The sequence below is a fragment of the Adiantum capillus-veneris genome, chromosome 21 (assembly GCF_014529385.1).
Source record: "Adiantum capillus-veneris isolate H3 chromosome 21, ASM1452938v2, whole genome shotgun sequence".
NCBI classification, from domain to species: Eukaryota; Viridiplantae; Streptophyta; class Polypodiopsida; order Polypodiales; family Pteridaceae; genus Adiantum; species Adiantum capillus-veneris.
In genome coordinates, this window is record NC_140951.1 from 41,909,598 (window position 1) to 41,920,999 (window position 11,402).

At 40.2% G+C, this 11,402-nt stretch overlaps 1 protein-coding gene across 5 annotated transcripts; it reads right to left on the reverse strand.

Moving 5' to 3' along the window:
• Positions 1 to 1,879: 1,879 nt before the first annotated feature.
• LOC147430849 (uncharacterized) lies at positions 1,880 to 4,151 on the reverse strand. 5 transcript variants are annotated; one of them, XM_086493388.1, is made up of 5 exons: positions 3,396 to 4,151; positions 3,143 to 3,264; positions 2,951 to 3,032; positions 2,778 to 2,865; positions 1,880 to 2,678 (listed from the first exon to the last, which is right to left on the reverse strand). In XM_086493388.1, exons 1-4 carry the CDS (start codon positions 3,930 to 3,932, stop codon positions 2,788 to 2,790), a joined length of 819 nt encoding a protein of 272 aa, XP_086349514.1. In that variant the 5' UTR covers positions 3,933 to 4,151; the 3' UTR covers positions 1,880 to 2,678; positions 2,778 to 2,787. The 5 variants fall into 5 exon arrangements, with proteins under 5 accessions (XP_086349514.1, XP_086349513.1, XP_086349511.1 ...); XM_086493387.1 differs by having other exon boundaries at positions 2,759 to 2,865; positions 3,396 to 4,150; XM_086493385.1 differs by having other exon boundaries at positions 2,778 to 3,032; positions 3,396 to 4,149.
• Positions 4,152 to 11,402: the final 7,251 nt, after the last annotated feature.

The following is an 11,402-nucleotide window of genomic DNA, read 5'->3' on the forward strand; positions in this document are numbered from 1 at the left end:
ACAATCAATGCAAAGGTCACTAGCTTGCAAAAAACACTTGCAACACAATCTCTATCTTCATTGGAATCACTTATGGAGGTAACTGCCATGCAAGCAATCTTTGAAAACTTTCCTTGAATCTCAATTTTAGCATTGTTATTCACTTGTGTTAAATTTCTTGAAACATGATTCTTTGGTACTAAATCAACTACTTTAAAGCTGCATCTGCTTTAGCTTTACTTCTTGCATAAATTTGTTACCAAAATTCATCATAGCTAAGTAATTTGCAGCTGATCCCCATCACCTTTACTAAAAGTAACATGGCTCTTTCCAATTATTAGCTTCATTCCCACGTCCATAATCCTTGAGCTTCCATGAATAAAACCATTTGCAAAATAGTCCCACTGTGTGGCATATATTTTTACCAGCTCTCGAACTTGATCGTTGAACTCGAAACTTACAACTTCTTCAAAAGGTGCAACCATCCAATCTCTGGAACTCCTCGACTCTTCATCTCTGTTACGTAGCATGCAAGGAAACCCTCTACATCATCCCCATGAAAAACACAACATTGGTCAGATACTTGTTATTTTTATGGTTGCATATTTGAGCTTCTATTGATTAGATTAGGGATGGCGAGTTCCACATTGTGTGCTAGTTTTATGAGCCATATTGGTCAAAGGACCGGAATTTTGGCTACTGGCAAAGTATAATGGCCAATATTTTAAAAAAATACAAGTTTTAGGAGATAATGAATTTAACGCTCAACATGTTGTGTACTTTTGCCTACATACTATGGACACACTTTGCTATCATCCTTGCACAAAGTTTGTTTTGGAATCCAAGAGCGGCATTGTGTCACTCACTGCAGTTTTGTTTTGAAGTGTCGCTTCACATGCTATTTTTAGTCATAACTTTTGATTTAAGTATCCCTTTCAATAATGCATACAACAAAGAACATGAGGTAAATGTACTATAAAAGGCACATCTAGGATTTCCTCTACCTCTTTCTTGGTTGTATTTTTGAGATAATTGAGGAGTGCTCTCAGTCTCTACCATGGTATCCTTGATTGATGGCATAGTTTATGAGCTAGAGCACTTTGTGGGATATGAGTGTATTTCTCATACTCCAAAGCCTAAGGGGAGGTTTCTTGAGATGGGATTGCCCTATGACTTTAGCCTTCTTTGTGAACCTCCCCTTGGTGTTTATGTAAAAGTCTAATATGAGTATGCGCGAGAAGTTCCTTTAGACTATTGGCTAAGATAGATAGCAAGTGAGGAATTCATAATGAAAAATTTAGCTTGATTAGATTCAAAGCATACAACAATGAATTAGATTAGATGGCACTTAAATAGAGCAAAGGACCCCTTACCTAACCAATGATCCTTGAAAGAACATGGTTAAGGATAGGTAAAGTGAAGCATGATGGGGAATCATACCATATTGTTTCAAGGGAGGGAAGAAAATTTCTCACACTCCAAAGCCTAAGGGGAGGTTTCTTGAGATGGATTGCCCCTATGACTTTAATCTTCTTTGTGAACCTCCCCTTGGTGCTTATGTAAAAGTCTAATATGAGTATGCGCGAGAAGTTCCTCTAGACTATTGGCTAAGGTAGATAGCAAGTGAGGACTTCATAATGAAAAAGTTAGCTTGATTTGATTCAAAGCATACAACAATGAATTAGATTAGATGGAACTTAGATAGAGCAAAGGATCCCTTACCTAACCAATGATCCTCGAAAGACCATGGTTAAGGATAGGTAAAGTGAAGCAAGATTGGGAATCATACCATATTGTTTTCAAGGGAGGGAAGAAAAATGTTAAGCTTTATCTCATAAAAAAGGATAATACTTGAGTACTCCAAGCTAGAAGAAGAATAAGCTATATGACCTCCCCAAAGTACACAAGGACGAGGAAAAGAATTTATGAGAAACAATTAAGACATTGATTCCTAGGTTTGATGCCAATATCGTCTTTGCTATGCATTATATACACATCATGAGCCTAAAGTTTTGGAAATGTATAGAATGAACCTAAACTTTGCTAAGCAAGTGGAGGAGGAGGAGATTGACAAGTAATTGAAAGTGGCCTTTGACCAATGAGTCCATGAGGTGACAAGGTGGATGTAATTTGAGAATGTTAATAAAGATGTTCAAATTTGATTGCTTGGTCGCGCGGTTCCCTTCCCGAGCTAACCTTTCTCAGTAGATTCTATCTAGGAGGCCACTTGCACACCAAAGGAGGATGTTAACATGCAATCACTCTCCATGAGCCATCTAGCATGAAATTCACAAAACCACCAGCACTTGTTGATCTTTCCAAGGCATGTATGAACTAGAAGTTGCATCTACTCCTCTTCCCCATGGCCGCCGATGAAATGGTGGTGTAGTGGTAACAATTTTCCTTTAATTTCAAGCTATTGCCCCAACAAAAAAAAACATAAAAATTGAAAAACTAGAAAACCCCAGAATATTTCTTTGATAGAAAAGAAGAAGCCAATCTAGTTTTATTTAGATACTTGGAATGGAGCCTTTCTTTCTCCCCCAAAAAGAATAAATGATTGGCTCAATGTGAGTGTTCTTCAGCCAGCATTTCATACAAGCATAGAGATCTAGCTAGCATGAATGCAGAGTCAACATTTAGGATTCAATTGTGTCTGCCAGTAGAATCGCGTTATCTTTTCCGGCATGACGCTTCATCTGCGTAATGAAACATTCTTTGTTAGCAAAAACTCCAACTTAGCACCACACATACATACACCACTCTCAAATTCACGTACTCAAGAGCCCAACAGTTACATTGAAGTCTTCATGTACCCAGCCAATATGTTTGCAGAAAGTACTGGGATGTGCATCCGACCCATTTTGCTGTCCACGGCATACATGCCTGTATTCAATTCAGTAATTTTATTATTTACCTTCCTGAAGATGCTATTCTCTTTCGTCCGCTTCGGCACTAAAGATTCGCCCACCTCAGCCAATTCAGCATTCTTGCTTACATTTGTCAAGGATTTTTCCTGCCAACCCAGCTTTATGCTGCTCCTGGAGCTTCCTCTGCCAAACAAACATGCAGCATTTTGTCCCCACTACTTGACGTGCAGACTCATTGTTGCTAAAATGCATACAGTAGTGATAAATCAAGGTAGAAAAAGCAAAATGCTTACGTGCCAAGATTTTGATGGTAAGGCAAGTTTTCCTTTAATCTCCCCCTTTTCGAGCTTGCAACAAATGCAGACTTGTTGATGCCGTTTTGGATTTTTGCGTCGAGCTTCCGAAGCTCTACCAGCTAAAACACACAAAACAACAGGAAATCGCATTAATCATAGTGACTATACCCTAATTGTAACCAATGTATGGACTTTAATGGCAGACACAACAGCTATCTCATGCAGTGGAATGACAAAAGAAGGCTCTTACATTTGTGCTGGCCCCTAAAACCTTCGACGATCTGTGCCTCTGCATTGCTCCTTCAAAGCGTCTCGGTCGATGATGCTGCACTTCCTCCGGCGGAAGCAAGCCCTTCCCAAAAGGGAAGGGCGGGGTGAACTGCTTCTTGAGAATCTGCTTGAACCCTTGCCAAGATGCATGGTTACAAGGTTTCTTGATGGGGAGAGCTGAACAAGCAGGATTCGGCATGTCGAAGCGCTTGGATCGATCAGGATTACTGAGTTCCTGCACGAGTATGCCCTTCTCCCATCTCCTCGTCGAATCTGAGGGAATTTTATGCTCATCTTGAGCTTGACCTGCTGCAAGCACTTCCTCTTTCCAGCCTTTCTGTGCTTCACCCACATCCAGACGTGTCAAAGTGCTAGAGCTCGGCACATTCAACAGACGCGTCTTGTCTGTGGTGAGTTGATCGTCTTCTTCCTCCTCGATGGCCCCTTGCCAACCCTTCTCATATGAATCTTCTACTCTTTGCCATCTCCGCTTGCCAGCAGGAAGCATAGTGAGCATTCTTTCAAGCAGAGCTCACACTCACTCTCTCTCTCTCTCTGTCTCTCTCTCGTATGTTTCTCTGCTGCGCATGACCGTTTTATCAACGGCCCTTTGTATTTGGTCCTCTCGAGTCCGAGTCCTGACAAAGGAGAAAAATGTCCTGACGGGGAAAATAAAACCTCACCACAGCAGGAATCTCAAACCTCCTGTGAAGTCCAATGCTCTAGGTCAAATTTTTCAACGTAATGAGAGGCACTATTGGGAAGAATTAAATGACAGACTTCTTGAGAAAGCTTGACACCTTCTTGAGAGATATGCCCATGCTTTGTAGCCCCTTAAATGAAAGTGAGAGATATTTCTTTTGATTAACAAAGGCCAAAAATCAGTAGAAGAAGAAGCTCTTGCCACAAGCAAGATGAGTTAGATTGATAATGGCAAGTCCTCCTTGATCTTTTGGGCTACAACAGACATCCCAAGAGACTTTTGGCACTCTGTGAATTTCTTTTGAAACCATAGTATATACTTTTTTTCAGCTGCACCTGAGAAGGAGACCAACATGACAAGAAAAAGATCAGAGAAGAAAATAAGTAGTGGTTTAGAAAAAAAACTGTGGCTGAAAGTTTTGCCATTTGAAAAGCTTCTTCATGATCCTTTCCAACACCCAGTCCCATCTTTGGTTGAAAGAGACATTGAAACCCATAGGGATCCCAAGTAATCTGAAGATCTAGCCTTCCTTAATTTCTTTCCATCCAACCTATACAATAATTGTTGGTGTTGGTCCTTCCAAAGTTCTATACCTTGTCTTGAAGTGGTTGATGTGATCGAGCCACTAGCCAGACATTAGATATTAAGACAAGCCCAAAAATTATCAATTGATTGCACTTTATTTCTAGCATTAATTGTCCTTTGAGACATTAAATCTTTGATAAGCCAGCCCAAAGCATCAAAAGAAATTGCATAAAGTAAGGGAAACAATAGACAACCTTGTCTGATGGACTTGCGTAAAGGAATGGGGTCAATAAGAGTGCCATTGTCTGCAATCTTGGCTGATGCATTCACAAAAAGGATATGAACACATCTGATGAACAGCCTGCCCATACCCATATCCTGAAGACTTTGCAAGAAAAACTCCCATTCAAGTATGTCATAGCCAAAATCAATTTTGAAGAAAACATAGTTCTGGTTGGATTCTTGTGCGTGTTCAATCCCGTCCCATAGTGCTGTGATAGCATCAAGAATGAACCTCCCTTTAATGAAACCTTTCTGTGTTTTCAAAATGAACTAGTCCATGAGAGGGCTAAGTCTCCCGGCTAAAGCTATAGAAAAGATCTTATATACAAAAGTCAAACAAGTGATAGGTTTCCAGTTAGACAGGTCGTCCCTTGAGCCCTTCTCGTGTATGAGATTTACTACACTAGCATTAATAGAGGAGGAAAGAGTTCCTATAGCGAGGGCTTCTTGCCAAACACCAGAAACAGATAAGGAGTCAGAAAATCATGATAATCTATGCAAAATTCGTTGGGCACACCATCAATCCCAAGAGATTTACCATTTTTAAACTTTCCAATAGTTTCTTTGATCTCCCCCTCTGAAATAGGTAAGTCCCGCAAAACAGCAATGTGCTTGGGCACTGTTTTCTTTCTTACTTGGGCAATTTTTACCCTTGCATTAATGATTTCTTGATTTTTTGAGGGGAGAGGGGAGAAAATATTGGAAAAGTATTTTCTGGTGATCTCCACATTTTCCTAATGAGAGGATGCATGATGACCATCAACTTTTTTTAAGAAGGGAATAAAATCCTTGCATTTCTTTCTTTTTTAAAAGAGAAAAAAATTGTTTATTTTCCTGTCTATTTTTCTAGGCTAGAACTGCCTGGTCCAAGTAAGGGCACCCTGAGCTTCCATGAGCTCCTCCCTCCTAAGCTGGCCTTTCATATTTTTGAGCTCAAGGGATGACTTTTCTGACTTAGAGTTTGCTTCAAGCAAAGAAATTTGCTTACTTATCATCATTCTTTTGTTAGACCTTATTTCTTTAGCTTTCTTTTTGAAAACAATTAAAGCCTTTTGAGTACTCTTAAATAGCGTCATCCCAAGCTGAAAAAGCATTTTTCTTCAGACTAAAAGAGTTTTCAAAAATTTTCTTGATCTTTGCTTTGACAAAAGCCAGTTTAAATAAAGAAATGTCCAAGTGTGGCCAGCCAGCCTTGAAAGAATGCTCACCTTTGTGAAGTTCAAACAGTAAGGCTTTATGACTAGAGGTAGATAGGCTACGCACATGCACGGTTGGGAGTGAGAGTCCGGTAGAGGGTGGCCGTGCTCAACCCATCAACAACTTACGCACATGCAAACCCGTTCGAGTGGCGATTCTTCTTGTAGCAGCAGGGTCCACAACTTTTCGCACGTTGCAGACTACATAGACCTGCCAACCCTCTTCCCGCCAAGCGAACAATTCGGCTACGGCTATCAAACATAGCTGCCTCATGTGGTTGGTTCTACATCAAGGAATTTGGACATGAACCAAAGCAAAGAACTTAGGGATATTTGATGGAACCTGTTCAAGGTGTAAGTGTTAGGAAGAGTCCACTACCCATCTCTTTGTAACTTGTAAATGTAATATCCACTTAAAAACTGCATTACAAAAAGCTTGCGATAAATAAAGATTATCACTAAGCTGGAAATCCCTCCTCCTAGGGGAATGCAGTTTCATGGATGTTCCTCTTTGGACGTGCCTGCGAGGCTCCTTTCTATTCCATATATGGTTAGAGAGAAAAAATGCTACTCATGGTGCAAATCAATCTTCATTGTCAATCCCTTTGGCCATCAGTTTCAGGCAGTGTTCCGAAAAAATGCGTCTCAGTTTGATATCATGCCGTTTCAATTTCAAAAATGCCGTTGAGAGCAAGGGGAAAGGGAAAATTTCCGGTCCAAAATAGAGAAACAAAAGGGTTAAAACCCAAAAAATGACATAATTTTCAAAAATTTCCTCTTGACAAAATGAAGAAAATGAATTTTGCATCTTTGGAAAAATGATTTTTCCCGAACACTGGAACTTTCAGAGGTATCATGAATACTCTTGATATGGTCCAGGAAGCTTCAAGCATTGAAGTTGAGGATATTCATTCGATCGTTAGATGGCAAAGATGGAGACATGAGAGTTTTTCTCTTTATGATTACTCTATGATTTTCTTGATTGTTAGATACCTTCCCCAATGATGTATGTTTTCCCATTCTTTTCTTTATGCAAGGATGACCCCTTTCCCTCATAAGGGGTAGTTGTACTTTCCCTTTAAAAAAAAAATTAATTCATGTACATTTAATGGCCTAGTAACTTGTGTGTAGTGGAAAATAGCACGAACATAGTGAGCACTTCATTAGAATAGATTCCTAATGAGAATAACAAGAGTGCTTGGGTGGAGAGAGCAACAAAAAGTATAACACCTAGTTAGTTAGCATGAACAATACTTCAAAAGAGAGAGAAATTAAGCTATTGACAACAATTGAGGACCGGATTTGCATGGAGCCGGTCCCCCCTCCAAAAGGCTTTGTATTATGGTTTCTCCCATCAAGAGAGACATTTTACAATACAATTCTTTGTGTTCCTTCAATACTAGCTAGTGCAATGAAGATGGAAACTTCAAGCACTAAGCAAAAAACTTATCAAATACAACATCAATTCCCTCACAGTCTCAGACCCAAGACCTCACACACCTTTGAAGATGGTGAGAGCTAGCGGGGTATGAGAGTAGATTGAGAGGAAGAAGGAGTAGTCTTACGAGAAAGATGTACATCTCCTCACATAATCACTCATATTAGCATAGCTTAGCTTAGTAATTAGCATGGTAGAGGAGATGAGCATGCATTGAAGCTTGGCTCTTGGTTGGATTTGCATCACAAAGCCAAGAGTTGTTGGTGTGGGCCTCCCTTCTCACAAGCTTAGAGTAGGTGATAATCTTTCCATTAAAGCTTGAAAAGGAGAGAGAGAGTCTTTTTTCTTCACACATTAGTTTGTGTGAGTGTGTGTGGATAATGCCTTGACAAAATCAGCCCTCTCTCTCTCTTGGTCGACCCCTCTTGCTATTTGCTCATGCTGCAACCCTATTGGCCCTTCCTAGGCTTAGCCAATGAGTATCAAGAAGCATAAGTGATAGCCTTCTAACATGTGTCCCCCTTTCCCCTTTTGTGAGAGCTTTAGGTAATTAATAAATGCAACTAAACTCTCATTGGACCCCTTTGCCTCATGGCCAATAGGAATCAGGCAAGCCATTGGGCTGCTGAATGCTCATTGGACCCCTTGGGAGACTGTCCAATAGTCTTCTAGAGAGCTTAATTCCTATTGGTTCTTTTATTAAGTGTTTTTAAATTAATTAAACTAGGTTTACTTTAGCATAATTCTCATTTTTCCACCTCCATGGTCATCCAATAGGATTTGAGTACACCTTGTGGGCATCTGGGCTAGGGAGCTGACATGTGTCCCTCATTCCCTTTGTGTAAAGGGAGCTTGTGTGTGTGTGTGTGTGTGTGTGTGTGTGTGTGTGTGTGTGTGTGTGTGTGTGTGTTTCTCTCTCATCCCCTACTTCCAGGGCTCACCCCCTCCTATGTAGGACTTGTGAAGAATTTTTGGGACACACACTAAGCATCCAATTTCCCTAGTGTTTGACCTTTGGAGACAACCTTTGAATTTTGGAACCTTAGCATTTTGGAAGTCTTAATGGGCTGAACCTTAGGGTCTTTTAAGCCCATTGTTGCACATTGCTCTTTTGCAGATGGCCCCTCCTTTGGATCCCTATTTTCCCTCCTTTGGATCTCTATTGTGGCCGGTCTGCCAGCTTAACCAATATTCTAACCTTTTCTCCCTTGGCACTTCCCCATATTAAATGATCAGTTTAACATGAGAAAATCATTTAGGAGAATTAGATATTAGTTATTATGAAAATAGCTCTCTCTTGAAATCATAGTCGTCCTTGACTATGGGGTAGAGAAGATAAAGCATATTCATTAGTCCTTTTTCTAGCGGGTAGAGGATCCCTATGTTACTCTACGACATCATTCCAGAATGGATGACTGATTCATTTGGTACTTGAGAGCCCAAGTTGCCGCAAGCATGTTTGCACATTAGTCCTATCAATCTTCCATAGCAAAGTGACAAGCTCTACTTGGTGTTCGGGAGATGTCGTCTCTGCAAACTTGATCTAAGCATGTATACTACTTCATTTTTGTGCACAATAAAGAAAAAGAGAGTCTTATAAGACAAAAAACATTGTTCATTTTTAACATTTGTACATTTGCTTACTCTTGGGAAGCATTGTAAGCATTGACAACGTTTAGGTTATCCTTTAGTTGTATGCCTTGCATCCATCTAGCATCTTCAATAGGATCATTCTTAAACTTAATAAGATATCATCGGATAGTCTTACCGCCTCTTATTACCTTGTCTTCATGTCGGAGAATGGACTCGGGCTCCGGCACCTTTTCTTGGTCCTCGATCTCCGGTGGGTCTTCAATAGTTGGTTCTTGAGGTGGCTCTCCTTTGTAAGGCTTTAGTAGGCTCACATGGAAAGCATTGTGTATAAGCCAATGGTTGGGCAACTTGAGTTGATAGGCCATCTCATTGATTGGCCTAAGAATCTAGAAGGGACCATAGTACCTTTTTGCTAGCTTAGCATAGTACTTTTGGTGTCCCGTAGGATTCTGGCCCATCGTGTGCCTTAATTGAGCCTTGGGAAATTTTAGTAAGACCCAATAATTTTCTTTAAGGGCTTGGGATCTTCTGTGCTTGTCACCTGCAGCCTTTTGCCTTTGCTATGAGATAGAGATAGCATCCTTAATCTTTTGGAAAGATTCTTGTAGGTCTCGGCTATACTATCTGCAACAAAGATCTTCCCGTGTACCTTAAGTAGCAGGGGACTTTTTGATCTTCCCTCAATTACCTCAAAAGGTGCTTTTCCCGTGGAAGTATGCACAGTGTTATTGTAGGCATACTCCACTAAGGGTAAGTACTTCTTCCGTTGGGATTTTTGATCTACTTCCGTTACATAGGCTTTTAATAGATCGAGAATTGTTAGGTTAGCTATTTCACTTTGGCCATTCATTTGCGGGTGATAGGCCAAAGAGAAATTTAGCCTTGTTCCTAAATTCTCAAAGAGACCCTTCCAAAAATTACTGGTCATTCTAGGATCTCTATCCGACACTATAGACATTGGCAAGCCATGGTACTTGAAGATTTTGGAAATGAAGAGGATTGCCATTTGATGGCCTTTGATAGTCTTTTTGACAGGTATAAAATGAGTTTGTTTACTGAACCTATCTACTATCGTCCATATTCCCGTATTCCCATGGATAGACTTAGGCAATCCAAAGATAAAATCCATGGATATGCTCTCCCATGGTCAATTAGGGATTGGCAAAGGTTGAAGCAATCCAGGTTGCTTCCGTCTATTAAACTTCGTCTTTTGGCATACTACACATTTAGAAACATACTCTTGTATGTTTGCTTTTATGGTAGGCCAATAGAAATATGTTTCAATTCCCTTGAGGGTAGACTGAATCCCTCTATGCCCCGCATAAGGAGGAGCATGAGATTCATACATTACTTTCTCACGTAGTGAGTTGTTAACGCATAGTCTATTGCCATAGAAAAGATAACCATCTTGTAAGGTAAATGGTTCCTCTTTCTTCTCTAATGCAAGGGCTGAAATCACCTCTCTAAAATTGGGATCAATAGCATACTCATCTATCATAGAAGATAGATCATTGTGAGTTTCTATGGAAACTGCATTCACTCTCGGCCGTCTTGAGAGTGCATCGGCTACTTGATTATGTTTGCCAACAATGTGAGCAATATGAAAATGAATTTGCGAAAGGAAATTTGCCCACCTCATTTGTTTGTTGGAGAGCTTGGTCTGCGTCATGAAGTACTTAAGACTTTGGTGATCCGTTCGCAGAATGAAAGGAGTCCCCGATAAATAGTGCTTCCATGAGTCTAAGGCATGTAGAACTGCAAGGAGTTTCTTTCAATATATGCCTAGAGCTTGCTCAACAGGGTCGAGCCTTCGACTTTCATAGGCTATGGCGTGCCCTTCTTGGAGTAAAACAACTCCAAGGCAATCACCACAAGCATCACATTGGACCTCAAATGGCTTTGAGAGACCCGGTAGTGTAAGCACAGGGTGAGAGATAAGCTTTTCTTTAAGCTTTTTGAAAGCATTGTTCTCCTTGACAGACCATGTATACCTAACATTTTTCTTTGTTAGGTCATGTAATGGTCTTGTAATTTGTGAGAACTTTTCTATGAAGCGTCTATAGTATGCACACATACCTATAAAGCTTCTTAGTTCATGAAGATTCCTTGGTTTAGGCCATCCTTTTATTACCTCTAGCTTTGATGGATCCATTTGGATGCCATCTTGAGAGATAATGTGACCTAAATACTGAATCTCTTGCGAGAAAATTCACTTTTCTTTCGATTAACATAAAGTTTATTTTCTCTTAG